The sequence below is a fragment of the Trichechus manatus genome, unplaced genomic scaffold (genome assembly GCF_000243295.1).
Source record: "Trichechus manatus latirostris isolate Lorelei unplaced genomic scaffold, TriManLat1.0 scaffold00123, whole genome shotgun sequence".
Classification (NCBI taxonomy): domain Eukaryota; kingdom Metazoa; phylum Chordata; class Mammalia; order Sirenia; family Trichechidae; genus Trichechus; species Trichechus manatus.
The window spans coordinates 2763354-2786177 of NW_004444059.1; the positions used below are offsets into that span (position 1 = coordinate 2763354).

A 22824-nucleotide genomic window follows, 5' to 3' on the forward strand; every position below is an offset into this window, starting at 1 on the left:
TTTTTTTTTTTTTTTTTTATCCTTATATGCACTTTTCTAAGTATATGTTATAATTTAATTTAAAAATCTACTCAAGGAGCCAGGCATAAAACAAATAAATTTTTTAAAAAATTTCAACATATCCTAAAGCTTAGTCGTAACATCTTCAACAATATGACAAATATGTATTTTGGCATTAAAAGAATTTTCTCTTAACTGCACAAACACTTAAAACATGCACATTCATTAGCTACCACCTTCCCTTTACTGGTCCTGTTAGAAAAGCATGCTTTCTATACCTCAAACCAAATTCGTTCTTACCTAATGGGATTTGTATTTGCTATTCCCTCAGCCTTAAGAGCTCTTCCTGTATACCTGTAGAGGTTGGTCTCTTATAGCATTCAGATCTACCAAAAATCATCAGATGTGTTACCTCCTTAAAAGAAACTTTCTTGACTACACTATCTAATCTTACTCCCCCTGCTATGTGTCTTGTAACTCTCTATTACATTACCCTGCTTTATTTTCTTCACAGTAATCGTCAAAATATCAAACTATATTGTTTACTTTTTATTGTTTGTCTTCCTGAACTAGAATGGAAATTCTCTGAAAGCAGTAAAGTATCAGCATACAGAACCCCTCCCCCCAAAAAACCAAACTTGTTACCATCAAGTTGATTCCGACTCATAGTGACCCTACAAGACAGAGTAGAGCTGTCCCATAGAGTTTCCAAGGAGCACCTGGTGGATTTGAACTGCTGACCTTTTGGTTAGCAGCCGTAGTACTTAACCACTACATCACCAGCATTTCCAGCATATAGAAAGTGCACAGTAAATATGCACTAAGGAATGAATTCGTAAAATAATTTAAAATACATACTACCAAGTAAAATAGTTTGAAATTTTGTTTCCTCTAAAATAAAGTATTTTTAAGATATTAATTGGGTATCATCAAACTTTTAATTGATTATAGCACAAGGTCTGGTATTTTTAGATGTAAATTTGATTTAGCGTAACAACATGAAAAATTTCCTTAAAATTCAATTAAGGCGGTATATTTTTCTTCAAGGATTTAACAGAATCTTTCACTCAGAAATTTAATTTTTTGGAATTTAGCCTAAGGAAAAAATTCTATATATTCTCAAAGACTTGGCTATATTTGTCCAAGTAAAGTTTAAATAATAAAACATGGAAACAACCTACACTTCTAAGAATTTGGACTTTCGACATGAATTATGGAATATCTATAATATGAAATAAGCAGTCATTAAAATCTTTAAGGATGAAAAAGAAGCTCACGATTAAGTGAAAAGGGTAGGTTACAAATTAAGTTCAGAAGACAATTTTTGCTTTTAAATGTTATTAACATAGAAAAAAACCTGATGTGTGTATGTAAAAATAGTGTTTATTTCTAGACAAGTGGGATTAATGGTGGTTTTCATTTTCACCTTTAACTATATTTTCTGACTTTTCCACAACACACATCCAATATTTTTATGAAAACATTTTCTCTCTCTCTTCCTCCACTATTTAACTAACTCAAATATTACCCATTCATTAAAATAAAACTCATATGTACATCTCTGAAGAGACTATAAATTATAGACACTTACATGGTTTGAACTATTTTACAATGGTAAAAGATAACTATGTAATGTGTTTAATATGTAGTCCATATAAACTTTTAATTCTTCACTGAAAAGAAATAACAGAATATTTTTACATGACATAATTAAAACAAATGTGCATGATATCTAATATGAAATTTTGAAATAAGGCATTGATACTGAGTGATTAACTATAACTCTTTTATTTCTTCTTAGGTAAAGAAAAAGTTACATTAAAAAAAAAAAAATCCTTCAGTGGTAGTATTAGGCAGAAACCAAAACTGTAACTTGGCAGCACTAAAGATACGAAAAGCTTACATCTAAAAAAGAATTCAAGAAGTCATGGTAGTTTACAGTAAACTTTCGAAAATGTCTTGATGCATTACTACTATTCCTAAAGACAACTTATAACACTTAAAATAGACTGCTGAAAATATTCAAGTTATTGATTAGTAGAACCTTATCATTAGCAGCAGTTTTTGTTAGTTGGTAAACTAAAGACCAGCAATATTTAAAGAAAAGTCAAGCATCTTGCCTCATAAGATGAAATTCACCTAATATAATCTTTAATAAATTTTATAATTCAGTATGTTTTCGACTACATGGCGATAAACTGTTAATTTCATGTTTTAAGTAAAATGCTACTAGACAAATCTTACTATTACTTGATAGAAACTACTTCTTAAAACAAGTTCCCAGCATTCTCAGAAATCAATGTGTAACAAAATAACTTTGTTCATTAGATATTCTAAAAGAATTTTACTCAACTTAATCACAATTTGTTAATAGTTATCTTTATGTATTATGTTAAAGATAAAAACACAGACAGCATCCTGTATATAAAATGAGCAACCATTGCTACTTTGACCCTTGACTACATGTTAACTCAATGTTTCAACATTTTAATTTATGTAAATTACCTTAACAAAATCTCTATCAGTCTTCTCCTTCCATTCTTCTCCAAATACAGTCGAAAAGGATCCTAAGGCTTAAAAAAATCAATAGTGAATTCAGTTAAATGGAATTAATTTCTTTTATTTAACTCTTTAATAATACGTAAACTTGGAAAAACAGTAAAACTACATTTTAAGATATGTTATTCACTAAGAGGTTTTTTTTAATAGTAAATGACAGAAAGTCGTGATAATCTTTTAAAAAATACTTCTTTTTTAATTACAGGAGTTAAAATTTTTATGTCCCTACAAACTAAATATCCACAACTCATTTTTGTAATAGTTTTACAGACAATAAAGAAATGAAGAGTACTATAAAAAAGTTACTCTATTGCTCATGCTATTGTTATAAGATTGCCAGAATTTATAATTAAAAATCTTTATATTAATTTCAGACATAACTGTGTAATATATACCTCAAATAATATATGGCAATGCTTTATTTGGAAATAATTTCCAAAATTGTAATCTTCCTTAAGAAAATTGTTAGATCTACTGCTTGTTTGTTTTTCCTGATAAAGTTGTTTGAAGGGAAAAGTCAAACCATCCATTTTTGAAAGCTTCTTCCTAATAACACTCTACCCCCACACCTGTGGCCCCCATTCCCAACAAAAAAGGTTGAGGCATATAGGCCATTTATCATTTTTTGCTCATATATGTTGCTAGCTCTTTTTCTGGTTATAGGACAAGACAGTAAAATAGTATGATACAAATGTCCAAGCTGTAAATATATATTCCACTTTAAAAATTAGTTAAGTGCTTCATCACCTATTAGACTAATTCAATAATGAAAACTATTGCTTTAGGAAAACAGAAAGAAAATAATATTGTGGCAATTGTTAACAACAAAGAAAAAAACTAGTTTTTATGAATGTCAATCTTTAAGAAAACGAAATTAAGTCTTATTATTGGCCATGTCATGACAAGCATAATAAATGGATATATCTTCTATAGGAAAGATTTAATTTTTATAACACACTTAATATTGAGCAAAATAAAGTTTATAAAGTACTTAGGGTGGAATAAGAATGTTCATTGGAAAAATATTTTAAAAGGTGAAGACTAGAACAAGAATTATATTTATTAATGAATTTTAATACTGATATTAAGGTCATGAGGAAATTATATAAAAAAAGATGTGAAAGTTTTTAACAAATAAATTGGCTATAGTGGCCCAACGAATTCTATAAAATATCAAACATACATGTAAGTAGCAGCTTAATCAGAAAAATAAAACCCACATACCACTACAGAGACGTAAGAGTTTGTTTTTAGTGGTGGGGTGGGGAGGTGGGGTGGTGGGGGGGTGGTGCGGGAGGCATTTTGAAGAAAAGTTCATAGGGAAAATACTGGCTGGAAATAAGAAGATGGAAAAACTAAATTTTCTGTTGCATGGAATTTTTCTTGGGCTTCTTCAAACACAGAAAATGTGTAAACATACCAGTTTCTAAAGGGAGTGGCATCTACATTTATCTCTTAATTAAAATTCAATGTCCTAAAAAATCAAAACTAAGTCAAATGTATCTATAACCCTAAAACTAAAAGAGAATTATTTTCATAATGCAAAACACTGTTACAAGTATAAGGTCTACATAAAGTCCCTATGTACTCTAAAAGTAAATTCCAAGACTGTTGGAATGATAGAAACATTCTTTACATAGCATTTACTTACTTATTAATGTTTTAAGTTGCCACATTGCATAATTATGTAGGCTTTTATTTAATGTGTCAAGAATGGAAAACTGATGGATTATTTCTATCAAATATACAACTTAAGTTATTCATATGTTTAAGTAATCCTTATTCAATAATTAAGTGGTAAGATTTCACTAAAAATTATTGTGGGTTGAAAATATATATTCTTTCCAAAACTTCATTTCAAGGTTTCTAAAAAATGTAATACTATTTCCAACTCCATTCTATATTAAATGCTGAAAGTTACATTTTAAATAAAGAAAAAAAAATCAGGAATCAAAAACACGAAGGTGAGATAAAAATCCACCACATTTAATATTTCAAAGTTACAACACAAATTAAGAAGTAATGGTTTTGGTTCCTTTTCCCACATAACCAAGAATAGTTTTTCAGGCAGGGTAAGAAACTAATTTTCACTTCTGTTTAACTTACAAAATTATCCTCAGACAAATAAGTATATGTCAAATTTCAAGGCATCCTACTATGAGAATCCCAAATAAAATTACGTTTGGAAAGTATACTACATGAAGCAAATCAATTACAGAAAAATGAGCATATTTACAAATATTCTGTTATATAAAGATAAAAACAAAGTCATGTATCTGTTAAATATTATAGGACATTCTCTCACAGACTATGTCTACTATGCTATATAGTTTCTTACAAACAAATAATTTCAATATGTTTCAGTATCTTATCCTAAGTAAAAAAAAATATATCAAATACTTGATTAGCTCTGTTTGGTTTATTTAGGCTGCAAATTTTCAAATATATTGACCTAAAGTATAATACACTAGCAGAAATAGACTTTGGAAAATAATTTCTCCCAGGTCCTAGTTTTATCAGAATTTTTTAACCATTCTTCTCAAATTAAAAAATGCAAATATCCCCCAAGAAAAAACTCATGGTTTTTATTTCAAAGACTCTAATGAGACTAAACTACTCTTCAAATATTTAAAGTTTAAAAATCCAAACATTCATTATCTTAAATAATGCATGTAATATAATTAAGGCAAATCAAGAATACTGATTACATTTAATATTAAAACTACTTTTCTCCTTAAAAACCTATTTTGGAATAATATTCACAAGTGTTACACGTGTACATCTACCTAATAACTCACCACTTATCTCCCATACTGTGCTAGCTTGAGTGCTGCTATGATGCCGGAAGCTATGCCACCGGTATTTCAAATACAAGCAGGGTCACTCATGGTGGACAGGTTTCAGGGAAGCTTCCATAAATGAGACAGACTAGGAAGAAAGGCTGGTGATCTACTTCCAAAAATTAACCAATGAAAACTCTTTGGATCATAATAGAATACTGTCCAATATAATATAATATAACATGAGCCCCTTAGGGTAGAAGGCACTCATAATATGCATTGGCCCCAATAATGGACGTCAGCATACCAACAATTTATCAGACAACAATTTGTTCTGTTGTGCATGGAGTTGCCATGAGTTGGAACCAACTCATCAACAAATACCACCACCACCATCTAGTAACATCTTTATAGAAAAATCATACAGTATATTCAGCTTAAAACTTACTGTCGTCAAACACCCCGGCATTAGCAAGTAACAAAGTGATGATTTTAGGGTCTTTTTCAAGTTGCATGACGTGCTTGCTTTCATTTGATAGGAGAGTGCATACATTAATAGCAAAGTCCACTTCATTTGGGAGTCCAGATAACAGTGAAAGCACCAATTTATTATAATCATTTGGCGAATTAAAGTCCATAGACAGCCCATAACTTTGACGCAGATAATCTAACAAAGACAAAACAAAAACAAAAAAATCCTTACATATACCAAAGATTAGACATCATTATGGATAATATCTTCTGAATACAGGACAAGTTTGTTTTCTTTTATAAAATATAAACAGACCAGAAGTTGAGAGGTCAACTTTCTAAACTTCTTAAACTTACTTACTGTTCATATTACATTCTTGAAAAAGTACTAATATACGAAAAAATGTACATATCCTTTGAATATAATTACTAAAACATTATTATATCATTACTTTACTTTACCTAATTTGTACATTTTTTTAGGAGTCCCTGGGTGATACAAATGCTTAAGTACTTGACTACTAACAGATAGTTGGAGGTTCAAACCTACCCAGAGGTGCCTCAAAATAAAGGCCTGGCAATTTGCTCCTGGAATATCACAGCCTTGAAAACCCTATGAAGCACAGTTCTAGTCTGACATACACGGGATCATCATGAGTTAGAATGGATTTAACAGCAACAGGTTTGATGGAGTTTGTTTTTGGCACATTTTTTACTCTTGCACTTCAAGGACCTGTTCTGATTTTTACATACTATTAAGCCAGGGGGAGTGGTTCTCTTGAAATGTTTAACACTATCATTTGTTTATACACCCTGCCTAATGTCTGTATACAATTGTAGGAGAATTATTACTTATGTAGGTTAGATTTAGTGAGAGAAAATTAACATAGTAAAATTCATGCCTTTTAGTTTTGAATTCTATGAGTTTTGATAAATACATATAGTTTTTTAACCACAACCACAATCCAGATACAGAATATTTCTATCATTCCAAAAAGTTTCTTCATGTCCTTTTGCAGTCAATCCTCTCCCTCTATCCCCAGGCAACCACTGGTCTAACTTCTGTTCCTATAGATTTTTTTTTTCCAAAATGACAAATAAATGGAATTATACAGCATGTACTCTTTTCTATTTGGTTTTATTTAGTATAATGCTTTTGAGAATCATATCCATGTTGATGTTCCTTTTTATTGCTATAGTATGGATGTAATACACTCTGTTTCCTGTTGAGGGACATTTGGATTTTTCCAAATTTTTGGCATTTATTAATATAGTTGCGATAAACATTCACGTACAAGTCTTTATGTAGACATATTTTTACATTTCTCTTGGTTAAATAGCTAGAAGTGAGATTGTTGAGTCATTTGTAAGTGTATGCTTAACTTTGTAAGAAATTGTTAAACTGTTTTTCAAGGTGGCTATAACATCTTGCATTGCCATCAACAATGTATAGAGTTCTTGTTGCTCTGCAAATGTGAAGAGACAGAGTCTTCACAATATTTAAGATGAACAAGGATATACTGTTCATTTGTCATAATCCTGCTAAGTGAAGTTTCCCATCAATAACATAAAGGAAACATCTGAGGAAAAAGGAATGAAACTTCTGTGAATATAGAAACAGATTTTGATTATTTCTATACTGCTAACTGGAATTGAAGATGAGAAACCAAGTCTAACCAACAGTTAATTTAAGTTTTTAGATTCCACATAGCTTTCAAGCAAATCTCTTGAGCAGGGGGAAAAAAAATTAGAACCCCCATTCAGTGTCTGTCACAGTCTTAAAGTTTATGTGCTTTCAATATGATCTTATAAACTGTTCTATTTGCTACTGAAGAATGACAGATGCTATCAGATACTCAATTTAATACATCCTTACCTGAATGACTTTACCAAACAACTTCAATTAAAAATAAATAAATAAATGTAATTCTGAAAGGTCCTTTAATTATATCAGGTTTGGTAAAGATTTTGAAGATAATGAAGGAGAAATGTTTACATAATTTTAAGATACTCCCTCCCCAAGAAGAGATGATCAAACAGGTACAATTTTATAATTGGAGTGGGACAGGAAATTTATTTTCAACATTCTTGACTCAAAGTTAATTTTATTTTTCGTTCCTGTACAAGCAGATCACTGCTGATAAACTTAATCATAGGCAATAGCCTCTTTGTTTTCAGTTTAGGAAAGGGAGACTTGTTGTTAGAGTGTTGTTTATTCCCATTTCAGGAATTCTATAATACATTCTTTACATTGACATTGACAGTGACGGTTGTATTCCAAATATCTGTTAGAATATGTAACACCTTAAAGACAATCTTGACTAGAACTACAAATTCTATACTTCTACTAATTTCAATGAGTTATCATTTGTTAAATTTGTCTTTCATAAACTTTTCTACTAAAGATAAAGCAAATAAAATTTTTTTAATATAAGAGCAGATGAACAAAAAGGTCCTTAATAATAATAACTCAGCAGAACTGATTGAATCTAAATCAATACCAAGAAAAAAAATAGAAGGAAGAAGAAAACTCAGTATCAAAGGATTAGGTATTTATGGCAAGAAAGAGCCTGAAAAATCATGCAAAGAAATGACAAAACCACCAATGCTGAATAATCCTCAACCTCAAAGCAAGATCTGCTCAGTATTTTTTGCCACTTAAAGTCATCAGTCAAAAGGAGTCAACATCCTCAAAGGAAAATTCGGGTCCAATTCTATTACTACAATTACAAAGAGAACTGCACTTTATACCTAATGTCCTTAATCTACAGCAAAATGAAATGTATTATTTTTCAAAATACTGTTTTAGAATAGCTTTTCTTAATATCAATAAGTATCTCTGGATACACAGATTTATCCAAACCTCTAAGGGAATAAGGCTGCATGATAAAAGATGTAGACACAAATTTTTTTAAGGTTCTGAATAAATTTTTCTAAAGAATCAATCTACCATTAGGTAATTCTATTTTGGTGTTTAACACACACAAACACAGACAAAAATGGAAAGCTATCAAACTTACTCTAGTTTTCTTAATGACACATGAAAAGAGCCATCAGTGAAGGATTTGTTTTGTATATTGACAATGATGTTAATTTTTAGAACACTATCATGATGTTGTTATGGTCTCCTTCTAAAAAAAATGAAAAGCAACACAGAAAAGCACCTCCAAATTATTAAATGCTACCCTGAAATACTACCTCTTATTAGTCTGAATTAGATATACTATAGAGTCTGATGTTTCCCTAGAGATCCCCAGCTTCTTCCCCTAGTTTCTTTAAGAGTCCTCAATCCTGATTTTGTATTCATGCTACATATATTATGTAATTGTTCAGATTTTCCTTAAAACAAACAAGACAAATAACAGTATATCAGAAAGGAGTTATTATAATGCCAAGTTAAGCACTGTATCATTTCCTTAACTAGTACAGCCGTTTCAATAAGTTTCATTAGACTTTTGAAATGTCAGAAATAACTCATATCTTCTTTCTTAAATTTAAGTTTGAATTAGGGGGAGGAGGGGAAGAAGTGGAGAAAAAAAATTTATTTTAAACAAGTCCAAACGTAAAAATTGGTCAGTTTGGGGAGCTGTAGTGGCAGACACCAAACTCTAAGCTACAAGGAGGAACAGCTCTGCTATTATTGCTATAATACAGGAATTACACAGTTATAAAGTTAAAAATGGTCTTAAAGATACAATGTCTCATTCAATTTAGGAATATCCTCTGCAACATTCTTGAATTAGATGGTGATCATCGATCGGCTCATTTGAAAAAAAGAGTGTATTACCTGTCATGTCATCCCATTTTATCAGCTTAAACTATTAGCAAGCTTTTCTACATGGTGACTTAATATGGTCTCCTTTAACCTTGGTTCTGCAATAATGACCCCTCATCAGAAATTAAGGTAGATTTGTTTGCATACCACCCCCCCCTTCCCTGCCCCACAATTATATGAAAGTACTAGATGAAGTCTCTTCTAACAGAGATCACAGATTCTAAGAGGAGATTCTGTTTCTGCAGTCAAACTGATTGGGGAAGAAACACGGGGTTGAATTCAACACGAAAGAAACTCTGAAAACACATAAGGCTAAAATAAAGCCAATAAAAAAAAATTGGTAATACTAGCATAAATGAGATAGCTTAAATGTAGATTAAAAAGAGATTGGCAGTAATACCAATAAATAATAAGAATAAAGTAACTATAATGACAGTAACTTTTAAAAAGAATATAACCTGGAAAAACAAAAATCTCTTTTTTAGGACAAATGTTGATAACTGAAGAAACAGAAATGTTTATCTCTTCAGAGATCTCTACCTATTCATCACAATCCCCAACCCCCTACAGCTTTTAAACACTGGAACCCCCATGTATCCCACTTCAAGAACCTCTTTATCAGACTCTCAACCTAATTATTTCCAATTTGAGTCCAGCTCCTTTTAGCAGCAGATTCTCACCTCCATAATCAGTATAAAAATGACTTAAAAAAAAATCTTCCTGATACCACGGTAGGAAATTCTTGTTATTGTTAGTTGTTGTCAAGTCGATTCTAACTCATGTCAACCCCATGTGTGCAGAGCAGAACTGCTCCATAGGATTTTCAAGGCTGTGACCTTTTGGAAGCAGATTGCCAGGCCTGTCTTCTGAGGCACCATGGTGTGGGTCTGAACCATCAACCATCTGGCTAGCAGTCGAGCACTTAACTGTTTGTACCACCCAGGGACTCCATGGCAGGAAAATAACACAGTAATGACGGAGAATTCTAAGGAAATATGATCTTGTGAATCCCAGTAATTGTATAAAGTCCAGTAGATGCTATATGGGTGTTCTTAGCTTTCCCAGGACCTTCCTATTTCCATTTTAGTGACTATTTCAGTTAAATGATTACTAGTCAAAGCAATAAGGCAAAAACTTTCACTTGAAAGTACACGCTTATGTAACTCTGAAAATTCCTGCAAATAAAAATCTTAAGCAGCTTGTGCTAGAAACGGCCTGATGCCAATTAGATGTTGATCTTTGACAGTTGCATTACCTCAAGGCCTTAAGTGTTCTCATGTGCTAAGTAAAAGACTAATTAATCGAATGTTTACTCTCCTAATTCAAAAATGTGGACCTATGCCCTATTAAGTTTAAATGATATTTACCTGACACACTGTGTTGCTGGTAATTGTAGGAAGATGGAATTGCACCAATAGGAAGCTGGGGCTTTGGATTGCCTGGTGGTACCTCATCATCATCCTCCCCAAAATGATGAACTTTCTCGTACTTTTCTAGGTAACTGAAATAGAAAAACAACACAGCAAAGATTTAAAAATAGATTTATGTCTTATTTTTTAACTTCATGACATGTATCTATTCCTCCTTTAGTAGAGCCCCTAAAATTAAAAAAAAAAAACAAAAACAGTAACTTCAGCAGTGATACTGTAGATAAACTGAATGCAATCCTTCTAAAAATCAGATAAACTCAAAAAGATCCACACTAAAACACTTATAATCAAACTCTCAGAAAACAAAGAAAAAAAAGAGCAGAATAAAACAGTAAAGAGAAGTGAATCATCACATAACAAGGGATCTCTAATATGTGCTGATTTTTCCTTAGAACCCGTGAAGGCCAAAAGGCAATGGGAAGAAAATTTTAAGTGCTGAAAGAAAAAAATTGTCAACAAAGAACAACAAAGAATTCTATATCCAATAAAAACATTCCTCCAAAAAATGAGGGCAAAATTAAGACACTCCTTGATAAACAAAAGCTAAGACAGTGCGTTATGACCAGATTGGCCCTACAACAAATACTAAAGGGAGTCCCTTCAGGTTGAAACGAAAGGATACTAGCCAGTAACTTGAAGCTGTATAAAGAACAAAAGATCTCCAAGGTAATCTCACAGGCAAATACAGAGACCAGTTTTATAGAAATTTTTGTTTTGTAACTATACTAGAAATGCCCTATATGATTTAAAAGATAAAACACATAAAGAAAAAACAAATTTAGGTTGTTGGGCACACAATGTATAAAGATGTAATCTGTGACAAGAAGGCGAGGGGAGTAGTAGTATAGAAAAAGAGTTTAATTATGCTACTGAAGTTAAGCTGGTATCAATTTAAACTAGGTAGTTATAAATTAAGGATGTTAAATGTATATATGCTACCAAAGTGAACACTAGGATGTTGAAAGTAATCCCCATCGTAACCACAAACAAACACATACACGATATAAAAAATAAAGGAAATAAAAAGGGAATTAAAAAACACAAAAGTAGACAGTACTGGAGGAAATGAGGGACAAAAAAGGTATAAGACACATAAAATCAAATAGCAAAATGGCAATAGTAAGTCCTTTCTTATTGGTAATTACCATGAATGTAAAAACACTCCAATCAAATGGTAGAGACTGCAGAATGAATAAGAATACATGATCCAGCTATATGCTGTCTACAAGAGACTTATTTTAGATCCAAAGACACAAACAGGTTGAAAGTGAAAGGGTGGAAAAAATATTCCATGCAAACAATAACAAAACGAGAGCTGGGATGACTATCTCAATATGAGATAAAACAGACTTTAAGTCAAAATTTGTTACAAAAGACAAAGAAGGGCATTGTATAATTATAAAAGGTCAATTAATAAAGACATAACAATGATATATCTATTTATACGCACCTAACAACAAAGCATCAAAATATATTAAAGAAGCATTGACAAAACTGAAGGGAGAAATAGACAATTCTATAATTATAGTTGAAGACTTTCATATATTACTTTCAATAATGAATACACTACCTAGATATAAGATCAACATGGAAATGGAGGACTTGGACAACAGTATAAAACAAACTAGACCTAATAGACATATATGGAACACTCTACCAGCAAATGCAGAATACGCATTCTTTTCCACTGCACATGGGCCACTCTCCAAGATAGACCACATGTTAGGTCGCAAAACAAGTCTTAATTGATTTAAAACGAGTGAAGTCATACAATGTATCTTCTCCAAAAACAATGGAATGAAAACTAGAAATCAGGAACAGAAGGAAAATTGGAAATTTCACAGATATGTGGAAAGTAAAAAACACACTATTAAACAAATTGGTCAAAGAAGAAATCACAAGGTAATAAGAAAATACTTAAAGATGAATGAAAATAAAAGCACAGCATACCAAAACTTATAGGATGTACCTAAGGCAGTGCTCAGAGGAAAATATATAGCTGTAAATTCCTCCATTAAAAGGAAGAAATACCTCAAATCAATAACCTAACTTTGTACCTTGAGGAACTAGAAAAAGAAGAGCAAACTAACCCCAGAGCTACCACAGGAAAGAACATAACAGATTAAAGGAGAGAAAAAATGAAATAGAGATTGTAAAAACAAAAGAGAGAACCAATGAAACCAAAAGATGGTTTATTGGAAAAGATCAATAAACCCAATAAACTTTATTAGCTAGAGTGAGAACAAAAAAAAAAAAAAAGAGAGAGAAGATGCAAAAACTAAAATACAACAAATGAAAGTCGGGACATTACTATCAACCCTACAGAACTAAAAAGGATTATAAGACATATTATGATCAGATGCCTTCAGTGGTGAATTCTATCAAACATTTAAAGAAGAATTAATACTAATCCTTCCTAAACATTTCCAAAAGATAGAAGAGGAAACACTTCCTAACTGCTTCTATGAGGACAGCATTACCCTGCAACTAAAGCCAGATTAAGACACTGAAAGAAAATAAAACTACAGACCAATATCCCTTATGAATACAGATGTAAAAATACTCAACAAAATACTAGCAAACAGGATCCAATTGCCTATCAATAAAAGTATACACCATAAGCAAGTGAGATTTATACCAGGAATGCAAGAGTGACTCAACATAAGAAAATCAATCAATGTATGATACCACAATGATCTTCTCAATTGATGTAAAAAAGACATTTGAAAAAGTTCAACACCTTTTCATGATAAAAACACTCAGCCAATTAGGAACAGAAAGGAAATTTATCAACATGATAAAGGGTACTATGAAAAATCCACCACTAACATCATACTCAATGATGAAAGTCTGAAAGCTTAAGTCCTAAAATCAGGAACAAGACAAAGATGCCCTCTTTCACCATTGCTAGTGAAAAATATAGTGGAAGTTCTAGCCAGGGCAATAAGAAAAACAAATAAAAGTTATCCATATCAGAAAGGAAGAAGTAAAACTGTGTCTATTTACAGATATGACCCTATATACAGAAAATTCCAAAGAATCCACAAGAAAGCTAACAGCAGATAACCAAATTCAGCAATGTTACAGGGTACTGGATTAACACAAAAAAAATCAGTTGTGCTTCTATGCAACGGCAATGAAGAATCTGAAAAGGAAATTTAAAAAGCAACTCCATTTACTATAGGAATAAAAAATAAAAATACCTAGGAATAAATTTAATCAGGCAGGTGAAAAACATGTACACTGAAAACTATAAAACATTGCTGAAAGAAAGTAAAGGAGACCTAAATAAGAGGAAAGACATTCAAAGTTCATGGACTGGAAGAGTTAATATTAAGATGTCACTGCTACCTAAGGTGATGAATAGATTCAAAGTAATCACTTTCAAAATTCCACCAGTCTTTTTTTCCCCCAAAACGGAAAAACTGATCTTCAAATCTATACAGAATGGCAACGGGCCCCAAGTAGCCAAAACAATCTTGAAAAAGATGAACGAAATAGGAGGACTCACACTTTTTTATTTCAAAAAGCAAAATTAATCAAAACATCGTAGTACTGTTATAAAGACAGACATATAGACCAATGAAACAGAACTGAAAATCCATAAATAAATCCATACATACAGTCAACTGATTTTCGATAAAGGTGCCAAGTCCACTTAATGGGGAAAGAATAGTCTCTTCAACAAATGGTGTGGGAACAACTGGATCTACACATGCAAAAAATGAAATTAGACCCATACCTCACACCATGTACAAAAATTAACTTAAAATGGATCAGTGACACAAATATAAGAACTAAAACCATGAAACTCTTAGAAGAAAACATGAAGGTAATGCTTCAAGACCTTGTTTTTGACAACAGATTCTTAGATATGACAGCAAAAGCATGAACAACAAAAACCAAAATGGAAATGATCAGAATTAAGAACTTTGAGAATCAAAGGATTTTTCAAGAAAATGGAGAGACAATCTACAGAATGGAAGAATATATTTGGTAATCATGTAACTGACAGGGACTTAATATCCAAAATATATAAAGAATTCCTACAACTCATCAAGAAAGACAAATATCCAATTAAAAAATGGGCACAGGGTTTACATAGATATTTCTTCAAATAGGATATACAAATGGCCAATAAGCACAGGAAAAGAGGCTCAGTGTCATTAGTCCTTAGGGAAATGCAAATCAAAAGCACAATGAGATACCACTAGGATGGTTATTGGTATGGACTGAATTGCATCCCTCAAAATATGTTTTGAAATCCTGACCCCTGTACCTATAAAAAAGACCCTGTTAGGGGTTTTCTTATGTTAACAAGGGCAAACCAGAGTAGGGTGGATCCTAAATGTAATCACTTCTGAGTTACAAAAAGACCAGAAGAGACACAAAGACACACATAGAAGGGGGAGACAGATGCCATGTTAGGACCCGTCTACAAGCAAAGGAACGTGAACAATTTCCAGAGACACCGGAAACTAGGAGAAAGGCCTACAGAAAGAATCAATGTGATTAAGACCCTGACTTGGATTTTTAGCTTACAAAGCTGTGAAAAGATAAATTTCTGTTGTTTAAAGCCACCCAGTTGTGGTATATTGTGTTATGACAGCACTAGCAAAACTCAGACAGCTATTATCAGAAAAACTAAAATAAGCTGGCAAAGATGTGGAAAAACTGGAACTGTCATGCATTGTTGTGGGATTGTAAAATGGTGCAGCTGATGTGGAAAACAGTTTGGTCGTTTATGAAAAAATTAAACATAAAGAGGGTGAGAATAGATGTACAACCTGAAGAACGTAATCAACGTCACTGAACTGTACATGTAGAAATGGTTGAACTGCTGTATATTTTGCTGCATATATTCTCAACAACAAGTTAAACACAGAATTACCAGAATGACGCAGCAATCCAACTCCTAGGTATATACCAAAAAGACATAAAAGCAAGGACTCAAACAGATAATTGTACACAAATATTCACTGCAGCATTACTCATAATAGCCAAAGGATGGAAACAACTGAAGTGTCTACCAACTGATGAACAGATAAATAAAATAGGATATAAACATACAACAGATTATCCATAAAGAGAAATATTTTGATACATGGTACAAAATCGATGAACTGTGAAAACATTATGCTAAGTGAAAGATGCCATTCACAAAACGACAAATATTGTATGATCCCACTTACACCCCGGTGGTGTAACGGTTAAGACCTCAGCTGCTAACCAAAAGGTATGTAGTTCGAATCTGGAAACCCTATGGGGGCAGTTCTACTCTGTCCTATAGGGTCTCTATGAATATGAAATATCCAGAACAGGCAAATGCATAGACCAAAAGTTTTTTTTTTTTTTTTTTTTTGGGTTACCATGGTTACCATAGACTGGAGGGAGGGAATAATGGGGTGATATTGCTTAAGGGGTACTGAGTTTGTTTGATGTGATAAAAAACTTATTGAAATCGATAGTTACAATGGTTGTATAATATGGTGAATGTAATTAATGTCACTCAATTGCACACTTAAAATGATTAAAATGGCCAAAAACAAGAATGAAAAGAGAAAAACACTCAGATACATCTTGGTGATACATTTAAGCTTCAAACATAAAGACAACTCCCAGGATTATCCAGAAACTTCCCTCTCCTAAACTTCAAAAAAAGTATATAGAAACAATTGGATTAGGCTCTATATTCTCTTCAAAATTAACTGCTAGAAGATAATGAAAAAACAAATTTCAAAGTTTTGAGAAAAAAAGCTTATTTCACAAGAATACCAAACCCAACCAAGCTGCTCACCTGTGAAGACAATGGAAATTAACTTTTGGATATGTAAAGACTCAGAAAGAATAAAGTCACATAGCTCTCCCCGCCAAAATGCACTCACATAAGTACTCTAATTGATAAAACCAAAAACACCCATTGCCGTCAAGTGGATTCTGACTCAAAGCGACACTACAGGACAGAGTAGAACTGCCCCATAGGATTTACAAGACTGTATATCTTTACGGAAGCAGACTACACATTTCTCTCTCACAGAACGGCTGGTGGGCTCTAACCACAAACCATTTGGTTAGCGGCCGAGTGCTTTAACCGCTGTGCTGCGAGGGCTCTAATTGATAGACGAATCAAAATTAAGGAATGGTTAAGTAGCAATAAAGATGAATAATGATGAGCACAGAAACTATTTAAACGCAGATATCAGTCTCAGTAATAACAATTATCTTACAAGAGAATGCAAATGTCATTCATAACTCCAAAAGGAGACACAGAAGATGCAAAACTTTGAAAATGATATCCCCAATATAAAGTTCAGGAACTTTTCCACAAAAATGGGAAAATAGGAAGAAGTAGTAAGTAGAATTGAAACTGTACTCTGTGTGTTATTTATGGTGGATGAGTGAACAAATATGAGTTTATTCTCATAGTTAACATTAAGGGAAATATGTTCTCAGTTGTGTTTCTACAAATTTTTAAAGTCTGTAACAGCAAAATTAAAATCAGGATTATTGCCTTCTAAATCAGCATTAGGAAATAAAAATATTAGTGTATGTAATCTGTAGAGAAAAAGAGAAAATAAAGAATATCCTATGACCAGCAATTCCACTTTTAGGCATATATCCTAGAAAAAATTGGAAATAATCCAAATATTCATCAATAGTAATATGGATAAAAACACTGTGGTATATTTATGTAATGAAATATTATATGGCAATACAAATTAATAAACATGAATCCATATGAATGATTATCAATAACAAAATGTTAAGTTTTTTTTCAAACAATACATATATTATCACACTTGTAAGAAGGTCATAAACAAGCAAAAAATTTAAAATATATTTTTTTAGCAATAGACAAGTATGTGCAAAACTCCAAATAAAAGTATGATAATGATTATCACCTAGAAGATAAACTAGGGGTTATCTCTCTGGAGGGACAAGCAATAAAGAGAGGACCATAAGGTACTTCAAAGATATTAATCATGTTATATTTTTGTATATGCTGGTGTGGCTAAAGTTACACGTATTAAGATTTTTTGTGTGTATGATATATTTCACAATTTAAAAAATATCAGAAAAACAACAGTGTGATACTTCAAACTTTCAAAGAACTGATAATCCCATTGTTATGTAAAATGTTTCCAATTAAAGAAAAAGATGGATGCTCCCTGAAAATTGTAATCAGCAAAACTGACAAATTTAATAAAAATTTAAGTAAAAAACAAAATGACTACATATATAAGTACTAGGAAAAAATTATTAATATATAAAACACACACACCCACAATTCTGAAGACTTAATTCCAGAAATCCAAGGATAGTTCAATACTGAAAATTTATTAACATTAAACTCACCTACTACCAGAGAAAAAAATTACATTATCTAAACAAAGGATGCCAAACGATAGTTAATAAAATTAAGCACCTGTGCTTCATTAAAAAACAATAAAAAGAGATATTTAATTAATAAAGAATTCCAAATTTACACCCGCCTTTGGGATCTTTGGTCTAGCCCCTTTGTTGTGCAACTCAGAGAATTTCCAACCCACCTCTTTTCCCAGTACAGGCTTTCTTAGGACATCATACTCCAAAATATGAGCCTTGGTTCTCATTTCTGTAGAAGAGTGTCCTTCAAAGTAAGGCAGACACACAAGATACTCCAACAGAGAGAGATTTAATTTGTGGATTGACACTGCCTCTTCTCTCTGTAGTGATGTCTGTTTGTGTAAAGTGGATTTAAAAACAACATTTAATTTTAACTAAACTATCTCTCAAAAAGGACAAGAGAAGGAAACAAATTCCTGCAAAGAAACCAGTTTGAATAATAATGGAAGCAAAAATAAACAGGAAAATGGCAGAGCTGACACTTCTAATGTGAGCTCTTTGTCAACCATACTGAGATAAAAACAATGACAATGCAATCAGATATGAAAGAAATTGGTCAAAAGACTTCAAAATTATCAAGAAAACCTGAACTGTGGATTTAAATGCACTAACATTAATGATGAACCCCATTCTAGGTTAATGCTGTACTTTGTATGTTACCTGATAATTTGCACAATGCTTAAAACCAAGTATCCAGAATATGAAGACAAATCTTTACATTTTTTCAGCAGTGTTTTTTAAGTTATGAAAATCTAATCAATATTAAATACTGATTATTTAAAAATAATCGTTATTTATATTATTTATAGTAAGTGTATTGATAAATATTTAGAGGTGTCTTTTCAAAGGCAATAACTTTGGTATCACTGGGGAAACATTTCTTCACTCTCTCATACAAAAAATGGCTAATTAATATATGGAAAATATGGCAACAGAACAAATATACTGCTTTCATCACCAAATACTGTGGAGAAATGACTAGAAAACACTTTTGAAGAGTTGAAGAAACAAGGATTAGAGCAAATTACACAATGTGGGAGGTATTCTATATAACTGAATTCAAGTACAGATGTTTCTAACATGTCTGTGCTTACAGTATTTACTAGATTCTCTTTCAAAAATGAAATTCATGAAGAACTACTTTTTGGTGAGTCATTAAAGGAAAGCTGTACCAGAGAAGATATATTCTCATAAGCAAATGACTTTTTTTTAGGGAAAAGTTTTTCCAGGAAAATATGTTAATTCTACTTACAGCTGCAATGAAGGAACAGCTGCATTAGCTGGAAGAGAAGACAAGACTGAGGAAGACTAAACACCAGAAACCCAAACCCATCTTGCCTCATAGTGACCACGCGAAAATCATTTATTGCATTATGCACAGGCAAGCTAATGCAGCAAAAAAGTTGAAATGAGAAGAGCCAAAAACGCTAAAGGATGATTTTTCAATTATATAAAAACAAGACCTTTAAAAAACAGTAAAATATTCACATATAATTCATGAGATAGGAAGTGACTACGAAAATCTATTGTACCACACAGAGGTTGACTGTGTATTTTAGCAAGAGAACTTGAAAGTGCTGCCAACCTTGAGAAGAGTTACTTACACATTTTACTTTTCCAAAAGTGCAGTTCTAAACATGCTGACTTTTCCTGTGATAACATGAGGTGAAGAGCAGTATCTCAACTAGCAGATCATTTAGAAAACAAAACAAAATGGACATCTAATCTACCCTTTAAGGTACAGGTGCAGTTTCAACAATGACTAGAAAGTACTTACATAAAAAAACAAAACAGAACAAACAAAATAAAACCCTCATGCTATGGAGAAAGCATTTTTTTTTTTTTTTCATTTTCTTTTTAAAGGATTTTTAAAAAGGATTTTAAAAGAGATTTCCTTCCAATCTGATTTTGTTGCTGAAAATAATGTGCACGTATCATATACTGAAACTCTCATATCTACACTGACCTAGGAAATACAATTTCCCAACCTATTAAAAAACCTCTCCAAGTTTCCATAGGCTTTGAACCCTTTAAATACAATTTTTATATTGATACAGATTTTCATAAAGTTACAAGAACAGTGCAAAGAACTAATGAGTACTCTATCCAGATATACCAATTGTTTACATTTTGCTTCACTTGCTTTATCATATTGTCATTCTCCGTCTCTCTCTTTCTCTCCACACACACACACACACACACACACACACACACACACCCCAACACACATACATTTGCCTGAAACACTGAAGTTGCTTTTCCTTGTTTTTCACAACCTTGACATTTTTTAAGAGGTTAGGTCTGTTATTTTGGTGAATGTCCCTCAATTTGTTTGTCACATGTTTCCTCACAATTAGTTATAGAGAATACATTTTTGGTAGGAATGCCGCAGAAGTTAATTTGTATCCTCAGTGCGTATACATGTAAGTAGGTGCATCATGTTATGTTCCATTGTTGGTGTTGTTAATTCTGACTACTGTTAAGGTTGGGTTTACCTGGTTAATCCATTGTAAAGTTACTCTTTTCCTCTTTGTAATTAATAACTGATTTGTGGAGAGACACTTTAAGGCTACAGAAGTATCCTATTCAAACTTTGACTCACTAGTTTTAGCATTCATTGATGAATCAAGCAGCCCTGGTGGCACCATGGTTAACCTCTCAGCTGCTAACCAGCTGCTTCGTGAGAGGAAGATGTGACAATCTGCTTCCTTAAAGATTACACCCTTAAAAACTATGAGGCAGTTCCACTCGTCTTACAGGGTCGCTATGAGTCGGAATCAACTCAACAAAACACAACAATAACAATAAATCAATTATTACTATGATGGTGATTTTTCTAATTCCATCATTCCAACTACATTACACTATTAGTTGGCATTCTACTGTGAAGATGCTCTATTCTCCCCGTTTATTCATTTGTTTACACCATGGGCTCAGAAATTCTTATTTTATTGTATGAATATTATACTCCTATTATTATCTGTTCTGATGCCCAGTGAGGATCCTTTCAAGCTCGCTCCTGTATCCCTTTTGTGGTCCCTATTACATTTTTTTCAGAAATTCCTTGCTTTATAGCACACACGACAAGATGTTCCAGGCTCATCTTGTATTTTCCCTGCTCCAATCCTAACTATCCTTTCGCCAAGGAACACTACTACTACTTTTTAATGAGGAATGGTTTTGAAACCAATACCTGGATATGAGGCATGTTCATTGCTTACAGGGGTATCTTTGCTTCTAGACCCTTTCAACGCGTAGGAAATATAAACACACATGTGCATGTATGCAAACACCTATTTATGTATTTCTATAAAAGGATAAGTTTATATTGATACTTCTAATGCCCATTCAACGTCACAGTTCCCCTTTGTTTTTTTATTATTGTACTTTAGATGAAGGTTTACAGAACAACCTAGCTTCTTATTAAACAATTAGTACACATATTGTTTCGTGACAGTGGTTACCAACTTCATGACATGTCAACACTCTCCCCTCCTTGACCTTGGGTTCCCATTACCAGCTTTCCTGTCCCCTCCTGCCTTCTAGTCCTTGCCCCTAAGCTGGTGTGTCCCTTTAGTCTTGTTTTGTTTTATGGGCCTGTCTAATCCTTGGCTGCAGGGTGAACCTCAAGAGTGATTTCATTACCAAGCTAAAAGGGTGTCCGGAGGCCACACTTACAGGATATCTCCAGTCTCTGTCAGACCAGTATCCCCTGTTATATTGTTAACTCCCTCTCCAATAGTGAGAAACCTGACTTGTGTTATTCTCAATAAAATTACATATTTGCTGAATTCTAAAGTAAACAAATCTTCTACAATTCAATATGGTTTTTATACTTTTTTTGTCTTTAGATCAATCATTTGAAACACAATTGGCTCAATCTGTTCCTCTTTGTAAAATTCCATTTTAGGCTTATTCCTCCAGGTAATTGTTGATTTTATCTATTATTATTTACTTATTTTTATTAACTATCAATCTATTTTCAGTAAGAAAATGAAATTTGTGGGTCACAGCTAAAGCAGTGATTAGGGGTAATTTATATGATGTGTTTTAGTTTTTTAAAAAATTCCTTGGTATTAGAAAGATAAGGGTAAAATTCATGGTAACCACAAAAAAAGTTAACAAACATACTCATAAAAAAAAGAGGACAAACATAAAGTCTCGGCAAAAACAAAACATACGAAAACAAAAGAAATGAAAAAAAAATCCACAAACAAAAATAACTCAGCACAAGAGAGCAAGAAAAACAAAGAAAACGTCAGCACCATAAAAAAAAGCACTACAAAATGACAGCAACAAACTCACATCTATAAATCATTACACTAAGTGTAAATGGACTCAATGCACCCATAAAGAGACGGAGAGTGACAGAATGGATAAGAAAACAGGATCCATCAATATGCTGTCTACAAGAGACACACCT

At 32.4% G+C, this 22824-nt stretch overlaps 1 protein-coding gene across 3 annotated transcripts in view; it reads right to left on the reverse strand.

Annotated features, from left to right (window-relative positions):
* ARID2 (AT-rich interaction domain 2) overlaps positions 1-22824 on the reverse strand; it is a 218639-nt gene that overhangs the window by 85321 nt on the left and 110494 nt on the right. For 2 of the 3 annotated variants that reach the window (XM_004384559.3, XM_023738838.1), the window contains exons 4-6: positions 10953-11086; positions 5788-6006; positions 2506-2573 (exon numbers count right to left, since the gene is read on the reverse strand). In XM_004384559.3, coding sequence (XP_004384616.1) covers positions 2506-2573; positions 5788-6006; positions 10953-11086 — 421 coding nt within the window. Of the gene's footprint in view, positions 1-2505; positions 2574-5787; positions 6007-10952; positions 11087-18565; positions 19078-22824 lie in introns of those variants that run through there. The other variant, XM_023738839.1, reaches the window with a different exon arrangement.